Source organism: Crocuta crocuta, unplaced genomic scaffold, assembly GCF_008692635.1.
Source record: "Crocuta crocuta isolate KB4526 unplaced genomic scaffold, BGI_CrCroc_1.0 scaffold102, whole genome shotgun sequence".
Classification (NCBI taxonomy): domain Eukaryota; kingdom Metazoa; phylum Chordata; class Mammalia; order Carnivora; family Hyaenidae; genus Crocuta; species Crocuta crocuta.
Genome location: NW_027530019.1, coordinates 2,507,730 through 2,533,717, shown reverse-complemented (window position 1 = coordinate 2,533,717; position 25,988 = coordinate 2,507,730). Strand labels below are relative to the sequence as shown.

Genomic DNA, 25,988 nt, shown 5'->3' with positions numbered 1-25,988 from the left:
AAACTGTCCATGGCTGCCCTGGTCTCCTTAACCTGCTAAGAGATTCTTGCCTCCACTCCGCCAGGGGTGCTGAGTGCTCCCACTAGGCATCCACACCCACTCACACCGGGTCAGGATGCCAATTTGGGGCAAATAACAGTGAAGAATCTGTCAGCACAGATTTCAATGCTTACTCTAAATGGTTTGCTATGAGAAAATCTGTCCTCTCTCACACAATCTTATTTCATCAGTTTTTTGAAGAGATTATCCGTGTGTGGGGGGTAACATTCTAAGGGCATAAAAGGATGTGTGGTGAGAAGTCTTCTCCCTTCCCCTGTGTGCCAGTCATCCAGTCACTCTCCCTGGACGCAGGCGATGTTTTGATTCCTGTATCTTCTCCCAGGGCGTATATGCGTGTGTGTGTGTGTGTGTGTGTGTGTGTGTGTGTGTGTGTGTGTGTGTGTGTGTGTGTGGTGTCCATATGTGAAGGAAAGAACTTCACATTTGAATGGTAATGTATCATATACCTTAATCAGCACCTTGCTTTTTTGGTTTACTATCAGTATCTCCTACAATTTCAGAAAAGAAAAGCATTTACACGAGCATGAACATGACAAACACACACATTAACCATTAACACTTACCTTCTTTGTGTTCCCTCCTCTTCCCGATTGCGGTTCAACTGGTTAGACAATTCTTCCAGTCTTCCTGTAGTGAAAAGACCTGCCATTACTTTGGGGTCCGTACAGCACTCTGATTTGGGTTTGGTCATGCTTTCAGGTATCAAGGATCCTAAGCTGTTTCCTGATAGAGATCAGGTTGTGATCAGTCTGAACAATGTTTAAAAATTTTAAGGGAGCCTGTTTCAGATTCTCTGTCCCCCTCTCTCTCTGAACCTCCCCTGCTCACACTGTGTATGTCTTTCTCTCTCTTCAAAACAAAGACATTAAAATTAAAAAAAAAATTTAAACCATTATTTTAAAGTTGTCATATTTCACATAAAAATATGGATTTCTGGCTTTTCTTTAAAAATTGGATCAAGGGGGGGCGCCTGGGTGGCTTAGTCGGTTAGGCGTCCGACTTTCGCTTGGGTCATGATCTCGCGGTTCGTGGGTTCGAGCCCCGCGTCGGGCTCTGTGCTGGCTGCCAGCTCAGAGCCTGGAGCCTGTTTCAGTCTGTGACTCTCTCTCTGACCCTCCCCTGCTCACGCTGTCTCTCTCTCTCTCTCTCTCCTAGAAATAAATAAAACATTAAAAAAAAAAAAAAGAACTTCCATCAACCTTAAAAAAAAAATTGGATCAAGGGCATCTGGGTGGCTCAGTCAGTTAAGCATCCAACTCCTGGTTTAGGCTCAGGTCATGATCTCACAGTTCCTGAATTTGAGCCCCACATCTGGTACTACGCTGACAGTGCAGAACCTGCTTGGAATACTCTCTCCGTCTCTCTCTGCCCCTCCTCTCTCTCTCTCTCTCTCTCACTCTGAATAAATTAATTAAAAAATTTTTTTTAAGTTAGAAAAAATAGGACTATCAAACAACACTGGGACCAATATGCCAACTTGGCAACAATCAACGGAGCTCATAGGCTGGGGCACCTTACTGCTGCCTCCACTCAGCCTCCTTCTCACATTTATGACACTTGGCTGGGCCCCTGGAGAATCAGAGCCTGAGCTCCCTGGGTATAATGAACTTCCTGTCATTTCCCCGGACACAGGAAACCATCTTCTAAAAGAAGTTCTGTGACAGTTGTAGTTACCTTTCATGCTTTCAGCTTGTTCATTCAGGCGGATTTCCAGATCTTGCTTCTGCTTCTCCAACTCTGAAATTTGCTGTTTGAAGTCTGGAATCATCTTTAGAGAAGAATCAGAAATATTAGAATACAAAACGCTTTCAGCCCTGAATTTTAAAATCTCAGGGCTACTCTGAAGCAAACTAAGCTGTCTGGGAGTTTAACCCCAAGGAGTGTACATCTAGCATAGTTGTGTAAAGGGCCAGCCGGGGCATAAGACTGGCTTGGCATTAGGGTTTTTTACCTCAGATCTGTACAGTCACAAGCGATACCAGCATGTTCAGAGAGAGTGGTTCTCACACACTACAATCAGTGACATGACCGAGGTCCCCAGGGGGAAAAGGGCTTGGGTGGGGACAGGAGGGGGTACTCTGCTGAGATGAGGGCCATGTGAGCAAATGGAGGGCAGACTCCTTGGTCCAGGCCCAGAGACACCATCTCCTCATCCAGGAAAAGGAAAATCATCTCAAAGGGTTCCCCCCGGGCCCTGTGAATTCCAGGCAAAGCGCTGCTTTCTTAGTGGAGGTCTGGAATGACCCGGTATGTCTCATAGTCCTCTGTTCTTGTCTGTGTATTTCTTTAAATGTCATTCACCTCTACCCTCAGTCAGGTAAACGGCTTTACTGTCATCCAAACTTGTAAGAACACCTGTGCTTCCGAAGTGCAAATGAAGAAAACGTGTTTGACTGCACAAGGCTCAAACTCAGAAACTGTGAGATCATGACCTGAGCTGAAATCAAGAGTCAGACACTTAACTGAATGAACCACCCAGATGCCCCTATAGTTTAATCTTCTGACCAAGTTATTTTACTCCTAGAAAACATAATTCTGATCCATCATTTACTGCCAAGAAACTGAATTTTATTCCACTAACAACCGACATCTCTAAAATAATGGCCACACCTGGGGCCCACGGCTGAGACCATACCATGTTTTCTGATGTCAGCCTGGTAACTTCATGACGGATACTTTCATTGATGTCAGTCTCTTCTCTAAATAATTTCTGCAGGTGGTTGATTTCTTGACTTAGATGCACCACTTTGAAGTTCAAAGCTTCAATCTCCTTTTCATAGCAATCCTTCTGAGACTGGAAATGGCTCTCCAAAACGCTGTCAGAGGAGAGGTCAACAAATTAATGACATAGTCTTTATTCTGCCGTGTTGCTGACTATGAGCGTGTACATGTACAGCAGTTATGAAAATTCACAATTAGAGCCATACTAAATACATAATTTGACTTATATACACATAGTTACATGCTATGGTACTGGGTCTGCAGGATTATAAAGTCCTTCTAGCCAGTTAGGAAGCATTACGTGCATTAACATGCAGTTAATGGTAAGGAATTATAGACACTATTAAAATTGAATGTTAATAGTTTAAGAATATGTTCTGTATTATGCAATAGTAAATATACATTCATTATGCATTTGTCCAGCCTCATAGAATATATGACACGGACAGTGAACCCTGAAGTAAACTACTAACTCCCGATGATAATAACAGATCAATTTTAACAAACATACCACTCTGGTGGGGGATTCTAATGCTGGTTACATGGGGGCAGGGGGTGGGGGAAATCCCTGGGAAATGTCTGTACTTTCTGCTAAATTTTGCTGTGGCCCTAAAATTGTTCTAAAAATAAAGTTTGTATGTAAAAAATTATGGCAAACTCCTTAAATTTAAACACACTAATATCTCTCTAGCAACATTGTTTAACTTATTTGATATAATCAGTTTTCACTGTAGAGGTCATGGGTTTTATTACTTGAGAGTTTATCCTTTAAAAAGATTGTTTTTCATTATTAAACTCATTAGTTAATTCTCAAAATAGTTGGAGTGATTATTAGATCATCCTACTATAAGGAATTTCCTTGTGTGTCAAATCTGAGGAATATAAACTTTCCTATATCTATCATCTCTGAAAATAAAAAAGAACTCTGATGGGAATTTCTCACTGTGTTGCTTTCTTTAGTCCTTCATAAGCAAACCAAAGTTCTCCATCCTCATTTAAATGTTCCAAATCTTCCAAAGAGAGCCTGGAAAATAAGGAGGGGTAAGAAAATCTATCACCTCTCTCACGTGTTACAGGTTTCTAAATATTTGGTAATACAAAAATAATTACCTGCTTCTTACATCTTCAATGTCATAGCTTTCAAGAAGTTGTTTGGTGATCTCGGACATCTTTTCTGAGAGGAAAAGGCAGAGCTGGTATAAATTACATTTTTGAATGTAGTTCCAATTCTCTAGATGTCACACAGAGTCTCCAGCTAACCATTCCATCAGCTAACTTACTAGCTTTTCAACCAAACAACTAACCAACCTACCAGCTACGAAAGCAACCATCTATTCAACCTACAACATATCCAACCAACCAGCAAACTAAGCAGACTCATGGGCTCAGTGACTCACATTTTTCTTACCTCTCATTTCCCGTTTTTGTGACTGTACGTGTTTCTCCACATCTATCTTCTGTGTCTGAAGTAGCTCTATCTCCTTTTCAAACTCAGAGATTGTCTGTATTATAGCAATGACCATACGGGTGAAGAAAAAATAGCTATTATGGTTTATGTCAGACAAAGAGAATATTATTACATTACTGTGTATCTACCAAAGGCATCCTCGCCCAGTTAAAATCTTGTTAAATCATCACTGCCCACACAGTATTGTCATGAAGCATGTTTAACTCCTCAAAATATTGTTACTTATTCCCAGATACAGTTGGCTGTAGCAACAGAATTAGTTTCCTTACTACATAAAGGGAAGAAATAACTCCTTACTTTAAGGGTGGGCTGTGGTGAGGAGGAAGAGGACCTAAGAGAAGTGAAACCTAAGGGGTGAAATTCCTTTTCACTGGATGGTGAACTCTTAGATGCAGGGATGTGAACAAGCCACTGCCCTCATTATTGTGGGTTGGGACTCCTGCCAGGTTTGAATGTGGCACACAGCAGAGGCAGGGGCACCCAAGAGGTTAGTAATTGGCTGTGGGGCGGGGGGTGTGTGGTGAGGGTCCACTGAGGGGCAGCACAGGTTGTGGAGAAGAGGCTGTATTTTGCCTTTATTACCTTGTGAGGTCAGCCTGAGAAAGAATCACTGGTGTGTGTTTTGTATCTAGGGGAGATATGCAGAGGGAAATAACCCATCCTTGATATTCTCTCAGTCTAAGTGTTTAAGGGCTACAGTTCCGGTTTCTTCAGAGGATGAGAAGGCAGATCCAAAAGACATTTTCTGATCACTTTACGTACACAACATAATCCTTATGACAGGCCCAGGTGATGATAGAATAATAATTTGTAGATGGAAAGCTGAGGCTCCATAAGGTGAAATGGCATGCTCAGGGTCACGGGGCAAGCCGATGGGGCCCTAGGACTATCCAATCCCAAAGCCCTTCTTTTGGTAACATTTTAGTAAACGTTCCAAGTCATATATGATCATAATGTTCATTTTCTGTGAAAATCAGACTGGTCTTAATGTATCACGTCGAGAGTTTGGACCACAGTTTTAGCTACCAAAGCAAAGTGAGTGACAAATAGTGGTGCCTCACTCCAAGAGCAGCCATAGGATTTCCCAAGATGCAGGCGAGCCAGATGACACAACTCCCACAGACTGACATCAGCCTTCTGTGACTCTTAAGAATGAAGCAGTCAGAGCAATACGTGGTCCTCTCTGATCCCACAGTCCAAACTCCTCCTTTTAAACCATAGGAAACCAGGGCCTAGAGAATACTGATGGCTCTACCGGGAAGTCAAGAGGAGACCCAGATGTGGATTCCTGAAGCTCTTCAAAACCATGCATGGCTATTCAGTGACAGTCATGGAGAATATTTGCATAATCTTAACAATATTCTACTAACATGCATTTCACTTATTTCGTGGAAGCTTAAAAGCTTTCCAAACTTACACTGAAATGTTTTGCATTGAGGAGCACAGGGACATGCAGTTTTGTGTTTTCTGGGAGGGAAGGAATTCAGTTAAGCTTTGACTGTCCAAGCACAGATCATTGGTTTTGTGGATTTTCTGATTACAATTTAAAATTGTATTTATAAGATCCTGATAATAAGGTAGTTTAATTTTAATATAGGTATTTTTAGAAATATAACAACTGGGGTTCACATCAACTTATAATTTAATTTGAACATATTCTCTAGGTCAACATATTTGAATAACTTCATATAATTACAAAACAGAAACCTAACTTTTAAAATACGAAAACCAATTATTGGTAAGTTAAAGGCAGCTTGGGCATTCATCCTCGTAAGAAGTGAAGGAATCAGGGTCCTTTTGACCTTGGTCTTTGTACAGATGCTCTTGGATATCTGATCCTGTGGGAGTGTGAAACTGCTCCCTCTGTGCAGGTTAAATAACTTAGCCTGAGAGCTTGTCTGGCATTGAGAAGCCCCTTCTACCTTTGCCTGCTTGTTCAGTTGGGCCACCTCCCCTTTTAAGGCATTGGAGGTGACACGTTCTTCCTCCAGTTGGTGCTGCAGGTGCATTTTCTCATCCTTGAGAGCTTGAATGTCTTCTTTCAAAGAGCAGATCTGCCTCTCATAGTCTTGTGTTTTCAGTTCAAAACTTTTTTCAAGAAGTCTAGGTGCAAAAGAAAAAAATAATTAACTCAGAATTTCTCTAAGTTTCTTTACCCTGAATTAGAACAATACATCATTTTGAAAATCGTAAGAGGAGATTTGGAAATGAGACAAGTTAATTAGGATCTACTGTGACAGTTCCAATAGACAATGGCCTTATTTTTAGCTGTTTCCTGTCCCCTTAGGTTAGGGAAGTTTCTTATACCTTCTGATCTGAGAAATGTGACTCTACTATGGTCACTCGCAGGAAACACAGGGTAGGGAGGCTGCCCTCAAAGACTCAGTGGTGTTGGGGTACCGTATTCCTGAATCCATCCTAGTTCCGTGTGGTGCCCTGTGGTCTCTTGGAGGGGTCTCTTCCCTCAGCAGAGACCTTGGCACATTCTGCCAAGCCCTAGCCCCTGCCAAGTTCCAAGGATCCTAGAAAGGTTTGGCGAGGCCAAATAAATTATTACAGCCATTTAATATGTCAAAGGGGCCAGCCATTCAAACATTCTAAAATAAATTGCAGAAAATTCAAGTACCCTAAAGCCCTTGGAAGCCCAATTCCTTGTGAGATGGTTGCTCAGTTAAACATGGGATGATTGACCAAGACTAAAAGAACCAGAGAGAGACGTGACCCAGACCAGCCTGATACAGCCCAGGGGGGGCACTCAGAATTGAAGCAGTCCTGGGGGCTCCAGGAGTTTATTAAATCACCATTCTACTTGCTAGACTATCATCTCAGTCCATTTTATGACTTGCTTTCACAGCCCAAAGGGAAAATTCTGAGGAAGAGAGTCACATTCCCAATAGGTTTTTGTTTCATTTCCTTTTAGAGATACTAACAAACTTCTTAACCTTGTTTTGACGTTTTTCAAAAATCCACAGTGCTCCTAAGAGGCTGGTAAAGTACCTTTAGAAGAAGCAAACTGCAACAGGAATCTATACTGAAAGAATCTCAGACCTGGATCTAAGCTGGTTGGGAGCCCGCCCGGCATCTGTCAGGCCTCTGGAGGGTTGTGACAGGGGCCAAAACATTACCTGTCAGCTGACCAGGGGCCAGACCAAGCTACAGGTGAGTGCTCATGAGGACTACAAAGAGCTTAAAGTCACCTGGCCTCAGCCTGCCTCTCCAAACCCCTTCTCCAAGTGATTGCTCCCAAGTGGTTCCAGGGCATAGTGAGATTCCAAGAACCAAGCTCCTCTCTTAGAGTTAAGAGTTCATTGGAAAATAAAAATTCCAAGGTGAAGATCCAAATATCCCTATTTTAAAACTCATGTAGGATCATGAAACACTTTTTTTTTTTTTGCTTTTTTAAAAAAATATTTTTATTATTTCTAGGAGAGAGAGAGAGACAGCATGAGCAGGGGAGGGTCAGAGAGAGAGAGGGAGATACAGACTCTGAAACAGGCTCCAGGCTCTGAGCTGGCTGTCAGCACAGAGCCCAACGCGGGGCCCGAACCCACGAACCGCGAGATCATGACCTGAGCGAAAGTCGGACGCTTAACCGACTAAGCCACCCAGGCGCCCCAGGATCATGAAACACTTTATATGTATCTGTACACTCTTGGAACTCTTTGGTGACATTCCTTCCCCTAACGTTTTGGCATCCTGCTCCTTACTCAGATCCTGCTCCTTGCAACTAAATGCACAGGGAAGTTGTGTATATATATATATACATATATCCTACCACCCCAGCAGCCTGACCTTCTAGCCCCAAAGGGAAACATGCCAAGAATATTTTGTCTCTCCCCAGCACACTGCCATGCATCCCTACTTTGAGCTCTAAAAGCTTTGAGTTGACTCTAAGAGAAGGGAGTACAGACTGCAGTCTTTAGAAACGAACAAAAGGTTTGGTATTAGATAGGAAAAGTGGGGCTGGTACAGTACAAGGTCATGGGGACCTGCCTTAACTGTTGTGAGGCGGGTTCCATCCCTTATTGTCTGGGGCAAGAGTCAAGTTAACAGACACAACAGATAGGGGAGGGAGGAAGGCTGAGTGTTCTGGGCAATAGTTTTACTTCTTGGACTTGATGGAAGTTGAAAGGAGTCACAGTCTCTGAACTTCTGTCTTAGCAATGATGGGAAAGAGAACTTCTCAGTGGTCCACTGCCCACAGCTGCGGAGCCTGTGCAGTGTCTGAAAGGTGCACACTGTGGGACAAAGCTCTCACACACCTGACTCTCACTTCCTAAAAGATTTGCCGTCCCTCCCCCGCCCCATCCTGTATCTGTGACCTGGTAGCTGCCAGCCGAGAAGCAAAGTATAAAAGAGGAGACAGAGAGACAGAGGGAGGCAGTAACTTTAAGGCAAACTAGACTTCATACATTCTTTGTCGCTCTTCTTTTTGCACATCATCAAAGAGCTGCCTGGTGAGATCGTCCATTTTTTCTGTGAAAAGAGAATGCTTTTTGAAATATATCTGCAAACCAATGCCTCAATTATTTCATGTCATGTTCAAGACATGTGAGAATGTGAGAACAATCGTAGGATATTTATGACTAGTAAGACTTGAGATGAGAGGGTAACTGTCACTTTTATAATTTATAAATCAGAAATACAAAGGCAGGGGATAATCATTCTCACAAATTTGTCCTATTGGAATGTGTGAATAGTTTCATTTATAGTACTTTTTATTTTCGGTCTGAGTATCATTTGTTTGATTTGAAAAGGCATATTGGCTTTGAGATAACATACATTACTATAAAAAGTACACAGACTCCCTTTGGGAAGAAAATGGTCAATTTAGAAGCCAGCAGCACCTCTGCTCCAGTTGTGACACCAGAAGTGTCTCTTACAGGGCTACACGTCCCCTGAGAGGGAGAAGAGAACCAAAGTGATTCTTTTGGCTCAGAACCACTCATTCATGATAACCAAGAAAATAATGAAGTCTCTGTCTTCATCTGCAGAAGACGTATAACAAAGCTCCTGTTGCATTTCAGTACACGAGCCTCTAACAACAAAGTGTAGGTTGAGGGGACACTGGAAACCAGGCTACCATCACTGGGGTTCTAGATATTCTGAAGCTGTAACAGGCCTGCATTCCCAACATAACCACACTGAACAGGTGTCCTTCAAAATGGGAATAGCCCATTAAGCCTGACATCCCCATTTGTATTTAGCTGACACCTTATCCTTGACTTCTACCTCATTTCTAAATTCTGCCTGAGGGGAGCCCAGGGATGAGGTGATGACAGCTACCCTGAATTACTGATTTTTTTTAAAAAAGGCAAACAGTTTAATAGTTTGTTAAATATTGTTAAATATCAAATGTCCCTGAATCAAAACAACTGCTTCAGAATGTCATGAGTCAGCCAGAAAATACTAGAAAAATGCTTCAACTTTAAGTTAGAAGCCAGCATATTTGATATAATTTCAATTTTCAATTCACTCAGAGAATTGGTTTCGGTTTTGGTACTTACATCTTAGGTCATTTGCATAGGGGCAAAAGAGCTGCCCCAATGTGATTTTCTTCCCGGGAGCAATGCACTGGTGTCCATGTTGGAATTGCATAAAGGGGAAACATTTGATAACAACCCTTAGTAATAAATAGTTCACAGGGTAATTGAAGGCTGGTGCTTTTCACAAAACATTGTTTGCCATGTTTAGGGACACCCACAGCATTAGCAGTTTATAAAAAGTGGGACTGAAAGTTTTCAGGCACTTTTTAGAAGGAAATATAAATTATGGACTCAAACATACCAATGCTATCAAACACGTAATTTTCAGGGTACACTTGTGGGAATTTACATTTTCTTGAGGGAAAATCCACTCAAAGTTAGAAGAAAGAACAAATACACCCAGGAGCAGTGCACTGTAATAAGGAAGGTGGAGGTGAACAAGCCTTTCCCTAATTCAGGTCTGAGGTCTCCTCAGAGAACTCTGACCTCGTGTGTCCATCACGCCCACATCCTCAGTCTTCAGAGACAGGGGGAGGGCTTGCATTATCTGTAGCAGAAGGTCACTCCCATCCTTGGCATCATCTGAACAGCCCTTCCTGCTCTGCTGGCCAGGACTCGGGATGTTTATTTCCTCCTACTGACATTAATCTCTCCCATACTCTGACCTGAAGCCCCAGGGCACCTGTGCTCCTCCGGCAGGATGTATCCACTGCCTGCTGGGCCTGAGGTGTGTGCTAGACTCCCAGGCCTGAACTCCCACTCCCTTGCTGCCCTGTCAGAGCTTACGGAGAAGGTCCTCAGACAAAACAGATCATCGGGTGTGGTCATTTAAACCATCTGGTCGGGAACCATCAGGTTCTTGTTCCTATTGGGATTTAGCAAATGCTTGCAATCAGATTTTGAGTTGGAAAGCTAGGGATGGGCAAAGCGAGGCTGCTCCATACCCCTGAGTGAAAGTGGTAGGTGCTACTGGTTCCCAGAGTCTAATTCTGACAGCCTGGCGGTGATATGCCTCAAGTGCTTAGCAGGGCCCTCCTCTCAGAGCCAGGACAGGAAGCAGAGGGGAGGGTGCCACTGAGACCAAGTCATCCGGACAGATCTGAACGTTGACTACAGAGCCATGGCCAGCAACAACGTTACTCCAGCATTACCCTGACTGTGCATCTTGATCACCACAAAGGTTTTTAAAAATATAGATAGATGCCTGAACCACCCTGGCCACCACCACTCACAGACACACCCGTGCACACGCACAGACACACACACACCCATCTTCTGCTGGAAAAGCTCCAGGCTTATGGCCCAAGCATCTGTATTTTGCAAATGGCCCAGACGGTTCTGAGACAGGGATTACTGTGCTGTCTGACAAAAGATGGAAATAAAACAGATGCCTCTGTAGGGTAAAGTTACCACAGCTTAAATATAGTTATTCCCTGTAAGGCAACAAATGTTCTCATTTCCCTGGGTATATTTCTCAGATTCCTGGTTCTGCCTAAAACTCCATTCACACCCAGTAGTTATCTCCCAAATGACTTGGCAGGTGAGCACGTGAATGTATGTATCGAGCCGCCTTGGGCTTTACCTTTCAACTCTTCAGTCTTCTCTCGAAGCTGCAGTTCTATTTGCTCTTTTTGTATTTCCAGTTCTGAATTATGCTTCTGCAGCTTTGCCAATTTCTAGCAAAGGGAAGAAAAAAGCTTTTCTGCAAACCTCACTTCAAGTTTTGTCACAATGGCCTTTCTTGGTGAAAAGCTATATTTTTATCTCTCCGTCCATCCATCCATCTCAGCTCCTATCCACAGCGAAGAGCCAGCACCAGTCCAATTCAAGGTGCTGTGCTCCATCTCATGTGCAGTGACTTCAGACACTGGTTCTCACCCTGACCCAGCAATGGCTGAAACCAAGGAGGAAGAACTAAATCCAAGGTCTCCTCAAAGTCAAGAAAGCGCCTCTATCCTTTTCTTGAGCTTCTTGATAGCCAAGGTATTTATGTATTTAATATGATATAAGTAATTTATGATATAAAGTGGATCCACACTTTGAGAGTGTTATTATGCACTAAGGATGTGTGATCAAGACAGAAACTCTATTATTTTAGCTTCTCCTGGTAAAGCATCTACTGGGCCGGCAGCTGGGACCACTTAGTACTGATGGTTGGTGGCCAGCAGTGCGGGCAAGGGCATCAGCTGGGCCCAGGCCACAGAGGATGTGCCCTGAGGCTCCAGGCTGCCACAAACCTAGATGCTGTAGGACTTGGGAAAGTACGAGAATGGAGGGTAATAAATCCTACCTCTTTAGAAAATAGTAGCTCATACTTGTGCAGGCCTCTATGGTAGGTGCTTGGCTAAATTATTTCATCTGGCAATTTTATCATCACAACAACTCTGCCAGTCCCTTTTTGTTATTCCCATTTTACATATGAGGGAACTAAAGTTCAGAGAGGGTTTAAGGGACTTGCCCAAGGTTGCCCAGCCAGACAGCAGCGAAGACAAGATTTGAACCTGGTACATCTGCTTTCTAGCCACTGCTCATTTTACTATACCACAGACAGGAAAACCTGCTCCAAGCTTTTCAGTGCTATTTTGGGGAAGGCACATATCAGGACATTCCAGATGGACAAGCAACAGGGACCAAGATCATCCTGGAAGAGAGGGAAGCATTTAACCAGGGCTCCTCCTCTTTATTTAAGAAAATTTTTTTTAAGGTTTATTTAATTTTGAGACAGAGAGAGACAGAGCATGAGTGGGGAATGGGCTTAGAGAGAGGGGGACACAGAATCCGAAACAGGCTCCAGGCTCTGAGCTGTCAGCACAGAACCGGATGCGGGGCTCAAACCCACAAACCATGAGATCTGATCTGAGCTGAAGTCGGACGCTTAGCTGACTGAGCCACCCAGGCGCCCCAGGGCTCCTCCTCTTTAAAGGGGCTTCAGGGCACCTGGGTAGCTCAGTCAATTAAGCGTCCAACTTCAGTGCAGGTCATGATTTCTCGGTTTGTGGGTTCGAGCCCTTCATCTGGCTCTTTGCTGATAGTTCAGAGCCTGAAGCCTGCTTTGGATTCTGTGTCTCCCTCTCTGCCCCTTCCCCGCTCACACTCTGTCTCTCAAAAATATATAATCATTAAAAAATTAAAAAAAAAAAATAAAGGGGCTTTCATCACTTCACAATGGTTCAAAAAAAGAGGAAACTTTATGTTTTGCTTCTTGAAGTAGGGGCCTCCTCCTCTTTGCCCGGACTCTAGGCCTCTTATCTCCCCTCTCCTAAAAGGCAGGCATCCTCTGGTAGTGGAAGCCAATAGCAAAATTTGATCTCTTCTGCAGAAACCTGCTTTGTTGGAAAATTCTGTGCTGTGACCTTCTGCACGGAAAGACTTGCATATATTTCCATAATCACACCCAGCACAGACCTCTTCCATGACGGCCTTGTACTTCCTCCCCTTCTCCTCATAATTGTGCCTGTGGGTAGCTGCCCTGTCAAGCTCTGATTCCAATTTCTGAATCTTCTCCATGTCACCAGCTCGAAGAGCGGCCAGGCTGGTCAGCTTCTCCACCAGCCCATGGTTCTCTTTGTTCTAGAGAAAAAACAGAAGATGTTTAGGGGTTTATCCAAAACGAAGAAGCTGTTCCGTTAGCTTCTCACAATCTCTGACGTGGCATCTAAATGCATGACATCTATCATTACAATGGCATGTGTGAGCATCTTCATCCCAGTGAAAACAGCAAGGCTGATCCAGTCAGGGAAACTTCCTGAGCTGATGGTGTGTTCAGTGTGGGACTAGGCCAGTCCTGGAGCTCCACAACCCTGATGCTATGGGACGAACTGTGTTCCCTGGTGCCCCCCAAGTTCATACACTGCTGTCTAATACTCAGCACTTCAGAACGTGACTGTATTTAGAGATAGGATCTTTAAAGGCAAAACTAAGGTAAAATGAGGCCATATGCGTGGGCCTAATCCCAGTGTGACTGGTGTCCTTATAAGAAGAGATTAGGAGGAGCAGCTGGGTGGCTCAGTCAGTTAAGCGTCCCACTCCGGCTTAGGTCATGATCTTGGGGTCCGTGAGTTTGGGCCCCACATGGGGCTCTGTGCTGACAGCTCAGAGCCTGGAGCCTGCTTCGGATTCTGTGTCTCCTCCTCTCTCTGTCCCTCCCCCACTCACACTCTGTCTCTCTCTGTCTCTCAAAAATGAATCAACGTTAAAAAAATAATAAAAAAATAAAGAAAAGATTAGGACACAGACAAACAGAGGGAAGCTGGTATGAAGACAAAGGGAGGAGGTTGCTCTCTGCAAGCCAAGAAGAGACAACTCAGTAGAAATCAACTCTGCCAACACCTTGACCTTGGACTTCTGGCCTTTGTGATGGCAGTCCTAGCAAATGAATACACCCAGAATGGAGTCCAGGCAGCGTGGGGACTCTCAGGGGCCCTGCTCCTAGCTGTCACACCAGCATTTTGGTGCTGCTCTGCATGGGCCAGGTAACATACAAGCCTGTCACACCAGAGCACAGTGATGAGAAGCTGCATCAAAACCTCAAGCTTTCTGTTTGCACATTCATCCATTCACTAAGGACCCCCATAGCATCTCTTGGGGCTAAGTTTCAAATTTAGATTAGGAGAATCTCGGGGTTATATGAGACAGACAGACCAAAGGGTGAGTTTTATAGATCTTGACACTGCATATTTCACAGCCCTTCTCCACTGGCTAAGACCATGTGGATTTCATTTCCTACCAGTGGGAATGCTATGAGGAACCTCCCCAAACTAGCCAGGGCTGCAGTTAGACCATATAGACCTTTGGGCAAATTAGGAAGTGCCAACTCCCATGAGCCAGCACAGCCCTGAGAGAGCATGGGTTGGCATGCAGACAGCACCTTTGTGCAGTGAGAAAAAGGTGAAAAAGGTGCCCCTGCCTCAAGGCAGCCCAGCTTTATTATTATTATTATTATTATTATTTGTTGCCAGAATGGCTTACATATAACACCCAGTGCTCATCCCAACAAGTGCCGTCCTCAGTGCCCATTACTCATTTTCCCCTCTCCCCTACCCCACATCAACCCTCAGATTGTTCTCTGTATTTAAGAGTCTCTTATGGTTTGCCTCCCTTCCTCTCTTTTTCTAACTATCTTTCCCACTCCTCCTCCCCCACGGACTTCCATTAAGTTTCTCAAGATCCACGTATGAGTGAAAACATAGGATATCTGTCTTCTGTCTGACTTATTTCACTTAGCATAATAACTTCCAGTTCCATCCATGTTGCTGCAAATAGCATGATTTCATTCTTTCTCATTGCCAAGTAGTATTATACTGTATATATAGACCACATCTTTCTTTATCCATTCATCAGGTGATGGACATTTGGGCTCTTTCCATGATTTGGCTATTGTTGAAAGTGCTACTATGAACATTGGGGCACATGTGCCCCTATGCATCAGCACTCCTGTATCCCTTGGGTAAATTCCTAGCAGTGCTATTGCTGGGTCATAGGGGAGTTCTATTGTTAACTGTTTGAGGAACCTCCACACTGTTTTCTGGAGCAGCTGCCCAAGTTTACATTCCCACCAACAGTGCAAGAGGGTTCCCGTTTCTCTACATCATCACCAGCATCTATAGTCTCCTGATTTGTTCATTTTAGCCACTCTGACCGGCATGAGGTGGTAACTCAGTGTGGCTTTGATTTATATTTCCCTGATGATGAGGGACACTGAGCATCATTTCATGTGTCTGTTGGAGGCAGTCCAACTTTGTACCAGACACATGGGTTGGCAATATCAAAGCCAGGCTGGATTTCAACCCCACTTGCACCCTTGGGCAGCTGCCTTTGTGCAGCGTACAACCTATACAACCACACGTAGCAGCCCTTTACAGTGTACTTCTGTTTTATAGCATAAGTGGTTCATGAAACTATTTGAAACTCCAAAAATGGGCATAAATCTTCACAGCATTAGCTGAGTAATTAGCCCAGGACAAAATAAATCTGTTAGGAAAACTACATATGAAAGATACATTACGAACACCAGTACCTGATCTTCTAACTTTTTCTGCAAACGCTGGACCCTGTAAGTAAGCTGAATGTTGAGCACAAATCGTCGGATACTCTGGAATCTGCGTCTGGCCAGCCATGCTCGTGCATATTTCTGAAGGATCACAGCCTTGTGTTCCTCCAGCATCTTTGAAACAAGATATTAGAAAATGTAAATTAGCTCTCCAGTGTTTTTCTCACAACTCCTCCAATAACGAGAGATGCAACTACCAAAATATTCTCACAGTGCAAAATGCAAATTTCCTGTGATCAACCCACAGAATCCTATTATACCTAGACCACTGAAAAATAGCCAAACCCCACCTCCAGCAGACATGTACGAACAGATACTCATATACCAGAACCCCCTGCTCTCCATGAAGGTCTTCATGCAGAAAAAACTATCCCACTATGATTGGTGAAAAATAACCTGAGCTCTGGGAAATTCATGCCTTAAGAAAGCACGGGGTCTCAGCCGCACCTTTCGATACTTCCTCCTTGCCAGAAATCCTCGGGTGTAGGCCTGGATGGTGACAGTGGCAACACGAATCAGCTGGTACAGATTGCGGACAAGATATCCACGACAGTATTTCTGAATGGTTATAGCTGCCCATGCTTCTTTTAAGGCTGTAGCGGTAACAGCTTTCCTAGGTTAAAAAGAATGCAGAGTATATCCGTTGTCCACAGAGCATTGACTTCTACTGTAGAGCAACACACCTTCATAGCATTTAAAAAAATATTTATTTATTTTGAGAGAGAGGGAGCGAGCAAGCAGGGGAGGGGCACAGAGAGAGGGAGAGAGGGAATCCCAAACAGGCTCTGCACCGTCAGCACAGGTTCAATACAGGGCTTGAACTCACGAACCATGAGCCCATGACCTGAGCCAATATCAAGTTGGACACTTAACTGATTGAGCCACCCTGGTGTCCCAGCAGTTTTTGTTTGTTTGTTTTCATTGAAGAATATTCAAAACTCTTGGAATCTACCCATTAAACTCTAACTCATTTAATCTAACATCCACTGGAAATGAGTCTCATCACATCTCCTTTTCACCCTGATCTGAATGTGGACCCACCCCAGGGCAGAGGAATGATGTGGCAACTTCGCACTCTTCACATGCAGGTGGATCCATCTGCCATCACGCACATTTGTGGAAACAGAACTGGGCTTTGACATTGCACTTGCCCATCTATCCTTGTGGGAAATCACGCTAGAGGCTCTAGATCAGGGCAAATTACAGCCTGGGGACCAATTCTGCAGCCTTCCACCTGTTATTGCAAGTGTTATGGGAATACAGCCACACCTATTATTTGTACATCATCCATGGCCAATAAGAGCAGAGTTGAATAGTTGTGAGAAACTACAAGGCCCCTGAAGCCTGAAGTAGTTGGCTCTGATAGAAAAAGTTTGTTAGCTCCTGTCTAAAGGACTGGAAGTGAAGATAAAGTTCTTACCTTCAAAATTTACAACCTCATGTAGCAGACAGACTTACAAATGGCCAAGTGAGATAAGAGGAAAACTAAAATAACTAGTAAAAGATCTGTAAAAGATCATACAGAAGTATCATTCTGCTTGTGAGCCTGCCCTCCATGGAAAGGTGGGATTTCTATAGATAGTGAAGGTTGGAAAAGGCATTTCAGGCTAGGAGTCAGTGAACACATGGAGGCCTAGCAGTGCCTGAAATATTCAGAAAAAGAGAATCTCTCTGAAATTGCTAGAATATCAGATACATGAAGAAAATTAGCCAGTGAGGTAGAAAAATAGAAACCATTTGTTATTTAAGCTTATTTATTCATTTTGAGAGAGAGAGAGAGAGAGAGAGAATGAGCAGGAGAGAGGCAGAGAGTGAGAGAGAAAGAAAATTCCAAGCAGCCTTCTCACTGTCAGCACAGAGCCTGACTTGGGGCCCAAACCCGCAACTGTGAGGCCATGATGTGAACTGAAATCAAGAGTTGGATGCTTATCGAACTGAGTCACCAAGGCGTCACCATTATTTAAAAAACTATACTTAGCGAATACCTACTGTGGTGTATGAAAGCATGGCCCTGGTTCTCCCAGAGCTTCCATTCTAATGAATGCGTCTAAGCCATGGGGAGCCTTGAACGCTCATGTCAGAGACCAAGTATAGGAAACAGGGGTCAGAGGAGGCACTAAAGGCAAGAGGAGAGCAGTGGTTCCATCAGGCCCTGCTTCAGGAAGACAGGCAGCAGGTAGAGGCTGTGCTGTGGGACCGTAAGGCAAGTGGTGGTGAAGGCCAAATCTAGGGCCAGGGTGTGGGAATGGAATGATGGGACAGACGCAAGAGGTAAACAGGGGTAGAGCTATCAGGCCTTGCTGATTCCTAAACAGAAAGGGAGCATGAGTTGGGGAAGAAGATAACCCGGGGCTTTCCTGGGCTGGAGACTGCTGCTATTGACTGACCTGGGGCAGGGAGGGCAAGCCGGCTGTGTATGTGTGTAAGATGGTCACCTGAGGTGGAACGGCTAGCCTAGTCTGGAGTGCGCCGAGATGAAGGCTGTTGTGTGCCAATCACGTAAACAGGCCCAGATGCTGCTGGAGATCAGGCCTCAAGCTCAGGAAGAGGCGAGGTTCAGTGACACCGCCTGATTCTTAAATACCTGCCTTCTCAACTGTCCTCATAGCGTGCCAAGGAAGGAAGCAGCATAGACAGACACACACAGGCACACAGTGTTGTCCAGGAAGAATGCCACGTCTCACAGGCCAACCTGGCACGGCCTTGTGAGAGCACTTGGTGAGAGCTGAGACTGGCAGACCTGCCCCCCACTCAGCCATCCCCTGGCAGAGCGCTCTGTGTTTGCTGGCAGAGCCTTGCCATGGATCCCCTCAGGCAAGGCCGGCCCCCCTCCCCATCCACAGCGAGGCCGGCCAGTGGCTACTCATGGAATTTACTTAGGGACTTCCCGAGAGCCCTGACTGTCTTAGGCATTTTTAATTCCCACAGAAAAAGGGCCCAGTCCCTCTACCTGGTCTCACTGGGGATTCTGACTCTTCAGCAAAACCCTGATTGGAGCTTCCTCTCTTCAGGGCCCTAGTTGTCACCACTGTCATGAGAACAGTAGGCAGAGTCAGCACTACCTGCCCTAAGGTAGGTGGGCTCACAGTTGGCCACAGGAGGGTCCCCACACACAACTGCACCCCACCCCCACCCCAGGAGAAAGGCCGTTTGTCCCTGACAGGCCCCTCCCCCAGCGATGAGCAGTTAAGACAGCTGGCTGTACAACTCCACACCTCTTACCTGACTCAGGATCTTACTTACCTCACCGTTTGCTGACCCCGGAAGTACTGCTGGATTGTCAGGACAGCTTGTCTTTCTCGGAGGAACTTTTTTCTCTGGAGCCAGCCACGGATGTGCTTTTGTATCATTACACAACTCTGCCTGAGCTTATCCAATCGGAGTTTCTCTAAAAAAGCCACTTGTCCTGCTCTGAAGAAAATTTTGGTTTTGCCAAACTGGTACTGATTAGAATCCTGGAAGAGAAAAATGACAGAATCACAATAAGTCTTTAAGAGTTTCCACAGGATTTAGAGAAAGATGTTTAGAGATTCAAAGCTGCCAAAGTTATTTTTGGCACATCTGTTCTTGATGTAAACCAGAAAAATTCTTTTGGTTAAAAAAATTTTTTTAATGTTTATTTATTTTTGAGAGAGAGAGAGTGCGAGTGAGAGCAGGGAAGGGGCAGAGAGAGGAGACACAGAAACCAAAGCAGGCTCCAGGCTCTGAGCTATCAGCACAGAGTTGGACATGAGGCTCGAACTCATGAACTGTGTGATCATGAACTGAGCCCAAGTCAGACGCTTAACTGATTGAGCTACCCAGGTGCCCCAAGGCAGAAAAATTCTGATCATGACCTAGAAATTTATACTTTGACTTGTTTTAAGCCACCAGGTGAAGAAATGAACTTGAGGTTCAGGGGTCCGTCTGTGGGGTAGAGGTGGCGTGTGCATGCTCAGTGATTCTCAGGCCATCGGGGAGCTTTGGCTTCTCGTATGTGGTTTCTACAATAGAGCAGAGCCTGGAAAGGTCTGGTTTCTGTCTTCATTTTCGTTTGTCTTCACCACCCCTTTCCTGGCCACAGTATCTCTGTCCCCACTTCTTTTCCACCAAACTCACTGCCACAGCAAGGACCTAAATCCACACGGAGTGCTGTGTCTAGGACCTGCCTGGTGTAGTGGCAGTCTCAGGCAACTGTGTAATAGAAGCCAGGCCCGTCAAAATTCCCTAGATTGTGGGAGGACAGAGTAGGATGGGAGGACTCCGGGGGAGGTCAGGATTCAAGCCTGGGTCCCGAATGGTGACTCCTGCTCTCAGGAGACCATGCCCCCGTGAGCGTGTCTGCTCTGGTCTCCTTAGGACACATATGCTCGGGGCATATTTCCTTTCTTCTTCTTCTTCTTTTTTTTTTTAATATTTTTATTTTATTTCTAGGATAGAGAGAGACAGCGTGAACAGGGGAGGGTCAGAGAGAGAGGGAGACACAGACTCTGAAACAGGCTCCAGGCTCTGAGCTGGCAGTCAGCACAGAGCCCGACGCGGGGTTCGAACCCACGAACCGCGAGATCATGACCTAAGCGAAAGTCGTACGCTTAACCGACTAAGCCACCCAGGCGCCCCATATTTCCTTTCTTCTTTGGCATCCATGACAACACAGTCCTGGGACAGGTGGGCAGGGAAACACATATGGGAGATGGGCATCTGGGTAACAGCCCATGATTCCAGGAGCTGAGCAAGACTGACCTGGATGAGCCTGTGTAAAACCACTTTGCACACCTCCTTTTTGTCACTGAACGAAAGCTCCCGCTTGGTCATAAGCACACCGTAGCGACTGTAGAACTCAATGTATGTCCACCTGCAAAGTCAAAGGGGGTCTGAGGAGGTGTGGCCAAGAGGAAACACTTGTTTCCTCTTGTGGAGGCATGTCTGTGGATCCCACTGCTGCTGGGGTGGCAGTGGGGAGTGGGTGGAGTCTGTTCTGACCTTTGACCTTTGACCTCATCCTGAGTACACCAGACCAGCAGTGTTTTTTTTTGCTAACACTCTGCTCCAGTGATTGTGTTCTCCTCCCCCCGTGAGCCCCACTCTCAGGAGCAGTGGGGGAGGCAGGGATGATGTTCACTAGCAGTGAACACAGGTGACAGGACGATGGTGGCCCCTGACCGGCACAGGCTGCCAGTGGCCCTCTTCTGGCCTTCCCAGGGAACAGTGAAAAAATCTTGGGGGCATCTTATTCAAGTACCTGACAAAAACCATGGCAGCAGCTCCCTGGGTTCTCAGCAGACCTGAAGGTCAGCATTTCTCCCCCCAAACAAAGAAAGACACATACCTGGAAGGGTAGCTCTGCGCACTAATGCGAATTGTTTCTAAAACGCCGCAGGCTCGCAACTGCTGAACAATCCTTTTGGAGTCAAACCTTAAAGAAGAAGGTTTCAATATGTGTTAAGCTGTCATGATGGACAAATATGCCATGAGCAGCGTGGCAGACCTGCCTGGACTGTGAGCCCTGGGGAGTGGGGTCCCTCTCTATGATCCCCACACTGAGCACCCAGCAGCTACTTAATAGACACCTGCCAGAAGGCAAATGAAAACAGCAGCTCTGTGAGAGTTCAGGAAGCTGTACTGAGGTCACAGAGAAAGGAGTGCTGGATTCTTTTTTTTTTTTTTTTAATTTTTTAAATGTTTTATTTATTTCAGAGAGAGAGACAGCATGAGTGGAGAGGGTCAGAGAGAGAGGGAGACACAGAATCTGAAACAGGCTCCAGGCTCTGAGCTCGCTGTCAACACAGAGCCCGATGCAGGGCTTGAACCCACAAACCACGAGATCATGACCTGAGCCTAAGTCAGACCCTTAACTGACTGAGCCACCCAGGCACCCCTGAATTCTGATGACAGAATGGAAAAGATCTTATGGGGGAAGCAGCCTTTGGTTCAGCTTCAAAGGACAACCAGTATAGAAGAAATGTTTCCACTCACCTCATCCAAATGCCCATTTGATGCTTGAATTCCCTTTAATGGACACCCTCTGGCTGACGTCTGACCCTCTGGTGGCCAGACACATGTACTACCTCCATGGACAGTGCACGCCCCTCAGACATATCTTAGCTCTAGTCAGGTACAATGTCTGCTCCTGGATCTACGGTTTTCCTGGGGGGCCTCAGAGAACAAGTCTAATGTCTCATGCCATATTTAAGTGTAAAACCTCTGTTTATCTACAGCCTTTCTTTCAAAACACAAATTCCTCCTTTCTTATTGAGGTATAACTGACATGCTGGATGCCAATAGTATCAGGTACACAGCATAAGGACTCGGTATTTGTAATATGTTGTAAAACAATCACAAAAAGTCTAGATCATATCCATCACTGTACATGGTTACAGCAGTTTTTTCTTGTGACAAGGACTTTTAAGATCTATTCTCTTAGCAACTTTCAAACATGCAGTACAGTATTATTAACTGTAGTCACCATGCCATACATAAATTCTTCTTATAATTGGGGAGACGCTGTGGCTTTCTCCATTGCATTAGCTTCACTTGTAGACTATTCTTTCAAATATAGCCCCTTTGCTTCATCCTGGAGATGAGGTAGCTTAGCCACCTTAGAGGGCTTGTGCTAGTTAACAGTATATGTAAAGGATGGGACTGCTCTGAATCATTAAAAAAACAAACAAACAAACAAAAAAAACAAAAACAGAAACAGGCTTTCTGCTCCTCCCTGTTTGACAGACAGCTGTATCTTCTGCTAAAGTTCCAGCTGTGTCCCTGAGACATGATGGTGAAGGTCAGAGAAAACGGATTTGGCCTTATTGGATGCTTGGTCACCAGGGCTGCTTTTAACTCTGGCAAAGTGGATATTGTCATCATCAATGACCTCTTCATTGATCTCAACATGGTCTACATGTTCCAGTATGATTCTACCCATGGCAAATTCCATGGCACAGTCAAGGCTGAGAATGGGAAAGTTGTCATCAATGGAAAGCCCATCTCCATCCTGTAGGATGGGGCAGTGCTGGTGCTGAATATGATGTGGAGTCCATTAGGGTCTTTATCACCATGGAGAAGACTGGGGCTCACGTGAATGGTACAGCTAAGAGCGTCATCATCTCTGCCCCTTCTGCTGATGTCCCATGTTTGTGATGCGCATGAACCACAAGAAGTATGATAACTCCCTCAAGATTGTCAGCAATGCCTTCTGCACCACCAACTGCTTGGCCCCTCTGGCTAAGGTCATCCATCACAACTGTGGCATCATGGAGGGACTCATGACCACAGTCCATGCCACCTGAAAGATGGTGGATGTCTCCTCTGGGAAGCTGTGGCATGATTGCTGAGGGGCTGCTTCTACTGGTGCTGCCAAGGCTGTGGGCAAGGTCATCCCTGAGCTGAATGGGAAGTTCACTGGCATGGCCTTCAGTGCCCCACTCCCATTGTGTCCATTGTGGACCTGACCTGCAGCCTGGAGAAAGCTGCCAAATATGCTGACATCAAGAAAGTGGTGAAGCAGGCATCAGAGGGGCCCCCAGGGCATCATGGGCTTCAATGATGATCAGGTTGTCTCTGCAACTTTAACAGTGACACCCACTCTTCCACCTTTGGTGCTGGGGCTGGCATTGCTCTCAATGGCCATTTTGTCAAGCTCATTTCCCAATATGACAATGAATCTGGCTATAGCAATTGGGTGGAAGATCTTATGGTCCACATGGCCTCCGAGGAGTAAGAGCCCCCTGGATCACCAGCCCCAGAAAAAGCAAGAAGAGAGAGAGGCCCTTAGGTGGTGGGGAATCCTTGCCTCATCTCATCCCCAGACACACTGAGAATCCCCCAAACTCCACAGTTTACATCCCAAACCCCCAAAGGAGGGGCGGGCTTGGGGAGCTCTACTGTATCATGTCCCATCACTAAAGTATACTGTACCTAGCCAAAAAAACAAAACAAAAAACAGAAACAATAAAGTTCAAGAGAATTATAAGCAAATTCTCCAACACTGTGTCAGAAATGGCCTCACTGTTTTCCCTCTCCTGCATAGAAACACTTACTCGAAGGGTAATTTTTCATCATTTGGCTTGATGCATCGGACATAGTGGGGTGTGGTCGCATTGAGGGTTTCCATGAGCAAATACAGAGAGCTGCGGAACTAGGAAACAAGGTCAGAGAACAAATGTCATGCTGAAATTTGATGCTTAGATCAAGGTAAACACACACACACACACACACACACACACACACAGAGGCCCAACCTTAGTAAATTAGGAAGAAAAGTTAGCTTCATGCATTAACGTCTATTTTGAAAGGTTTAAATCTGTCACTGTGAGTATTAGCATGTCCTATGTTCTGGACAGAATGCTGCTCTATCCAGTTCTCCCAAATAGCAAGGAACTTCGTAAATCATGTTATTGTGCACATGCTTTGCTCAGGTGTACGCACCCTTGGAAGGTGAGGTATGATGATGATGATGAGCTGTGGCTTTTCTTTGCATGTACATTTATACTAGATGTGAAGCAGGTCAGTGCCCAGGTCCAGGCCTGGAATGTGGCCCACCCCCCGCCACTGCCTGGCTCCCTGTAGGGCCTGGCCTCTCACCCTCAGGTACTTTCTGGGTACCTTGCTCCCCACTGTGGTCCGGAACTGCTTGTTGTTTGGCTTGATGACCGGCTTTGCAGATTTAACTGTGATTGCTGAACCGAAAGGGGAAGGAGGGACTGGATTTTCTTGGAAAAAGTTGGCACAGAGATGGAACTGGAAGGAACAGAGAGGATTTCAATATCCAAAGGTGTTCACTCGTAGTGGGCAGCTGATACAAACCTTATAAACGGATACCACAACCCTGTGTAAAATAAGGTTAGCAGTCTCCACCAATCTCTAAAGGCACTCCTCCCTCGGGATGACACAGCTTCTTTCCAGGAATAGAAACAGAGAGGCCATCTGTGCAAATGTCTATGTCACATTTATATTCCATATATATATTAAATATATATTAAATGTCTTTATGGACATTTGCACAGTGGAGACATTTTGTAGTCCTGCCTCTGTGCCTTGGCTCATACTGTTTCAGCACCTGGAATCTCCTCCTTCCTACCTCATATTCTCATCCTTGTAAATCCAAACTCTACCCATTACTCAAGGTTCTGTTAAAATATTTTTGAGCTCTACTCTTTTCACTTGCTTAGTTAAGTTTTAAAATAAAGGTAAAAATATTTGTGCCCCAACTCAAATTAATTCCAATTTCTTCTACACACACAAAAAAAATGTTTCCCTTATGAGTATCTTCTAAGATACTCATTACTTTCTATCATGCATCAATTATTTCTTAAAATGTTATATCTTCTTAGAGCGAAATTCCTTTTTTTTTTTCTTTTAAATCAGGCACTGACAATCTCCTTCAGGGGAGAATCTCTAGTATATTCCTGTATGCTCCAGCCGCAAAGCCAGTGGATCTGAACTTCCCACACCTCTTAGAGCTTTTGTGCTCAGCAGAGAGACCCATGTGCACTTCGATGTGATCAGTGTTCATCTTCCAGACCAGACCCCAGGGTATGCCTGGGGGTGAGTAAACAATTGGTGGACTAAATCAACTAATTTTGTACATAAGATGCAGCCAGATTGAATTCTCTATCATAAATCAGTTTTAATAACTCAAGTTGTCATGCCTACAACTTATTTATGATTGTTAGTGGAAGTGTTCATGCTCATTTGGGAAACTGTCAAAGTACTTGAATATGAACGAAGGAAAAGGGATCTTTTAAAAGAAGAAAAATAAATGTGATCTAACCAAATGTTCACAGAATGAAGCCTCGTGTATGGAATATTCTTATTCTCAAATGTTAATAAGGAAATGTTCGAAAGGAAAAAGGAAAATCCAGAGTCATTGCTTTGGTGACCCTACTCCTCTTCCAGAACTGTGGATTCAAGGAGCTTTCACATCTGAGCAAGCACTCCCCTCCCCCATCATCCCCTCTGTCTTGCTCTGGTTTCTTTCGTGCACTTAGAACTACTACCTGCCATTGCTCCTTATATGGTCAGGGTACATCATTCCTTCTAGAATGGTGAGCTCCATGAGGGTGGGCATCGGGGCTGCCTCGCTCACTGCTGTAACCAGAATCTAGGATCAATGCTTGGCACATGATAGGTGCTTTATACATATTTATGAATGAGTGAATAAAATGTAAGCAGTGGTCTTTTAACTGGTTATATTAGCTATCCTTCCTCTCTGGTGTCTGCATATTTG

At 44.9% G+C, this 25,988-nt stretch overlaps 1 protein-coding gene and 1 pseudogene across 1 annotated transcript in view; one reads left to right on the top strand and one right to left on the bottom strand.

Moving 5' to 3' along the window:
- Positions 1–25,988, bottom strand: part of MYO5C (myosin VC) — a 104,610-nt gene that overhangs the window by 28,895 nt on the left and 49,727 nt on the right. Inside the window, exons 15-31 of the mRNA XM_077764387.1 lie at positions 24,365–24,499; positions 23,800–23,897; positions 21,093–21,179; positions 20,507–20,618; positions 19,028–19,239; positions 16,232–16,397; positions 15,752–15,898; positions 13,141–13,305; positions 11,318–11,411; positions 8,662–8,725; positions 6,172–6,352; positions 4,190–4,283; positions 3,892–3,955; positions 3,725–3,805; positions 2,696–2,876; positions 1,735–1,828; positions 624–687 (exon numbers count right to left, since the gene is read on the bottom strand). Coding sequence (XP_077620513.1) covers positions 624–687; positions 1,735–1,828; positions 2,696–2,876; positions 3,725–3,805; positions 3,892–3,955; positions 4,190–4,283; positions 6,172–6,352; positions 8,662–8,725; positions 11,318–11,411; positions 13,141–13,305; positions 15,752–15,898; positions 16,232–16,397; positions 19,028–19,239; positions 20,507–20,618; positions 21,093–21,179; positions 23,800–23,897; positions 24,365–24,499 — 2,039 coding nt within the window. The remainder of the gene's footprint in view (positions 1–623; positions 688–1,734; positions 1,829–2,695; positions 2,877–3,724; positions 3,806–3,891; positions 3,956–4,189; positions 4,284–6,171; positions 6,353–8,661; positions 8,726–11,317; positions 11,412–13,140; positions 13,306–15,751; positions 15,899–16,231; positions 16,398–19,027; positions 19,240–20,506; positions 20,619–21,092; positions 21,180–23,799; positions 23,898–24,364; positions 24,500–25,988) is intronic.
- Positions 22,536–23,480, top strand: LOC144231740 (glyceraldehyde-3-phosphate dehydrogenase pseudogene; annotated as a pseudogene).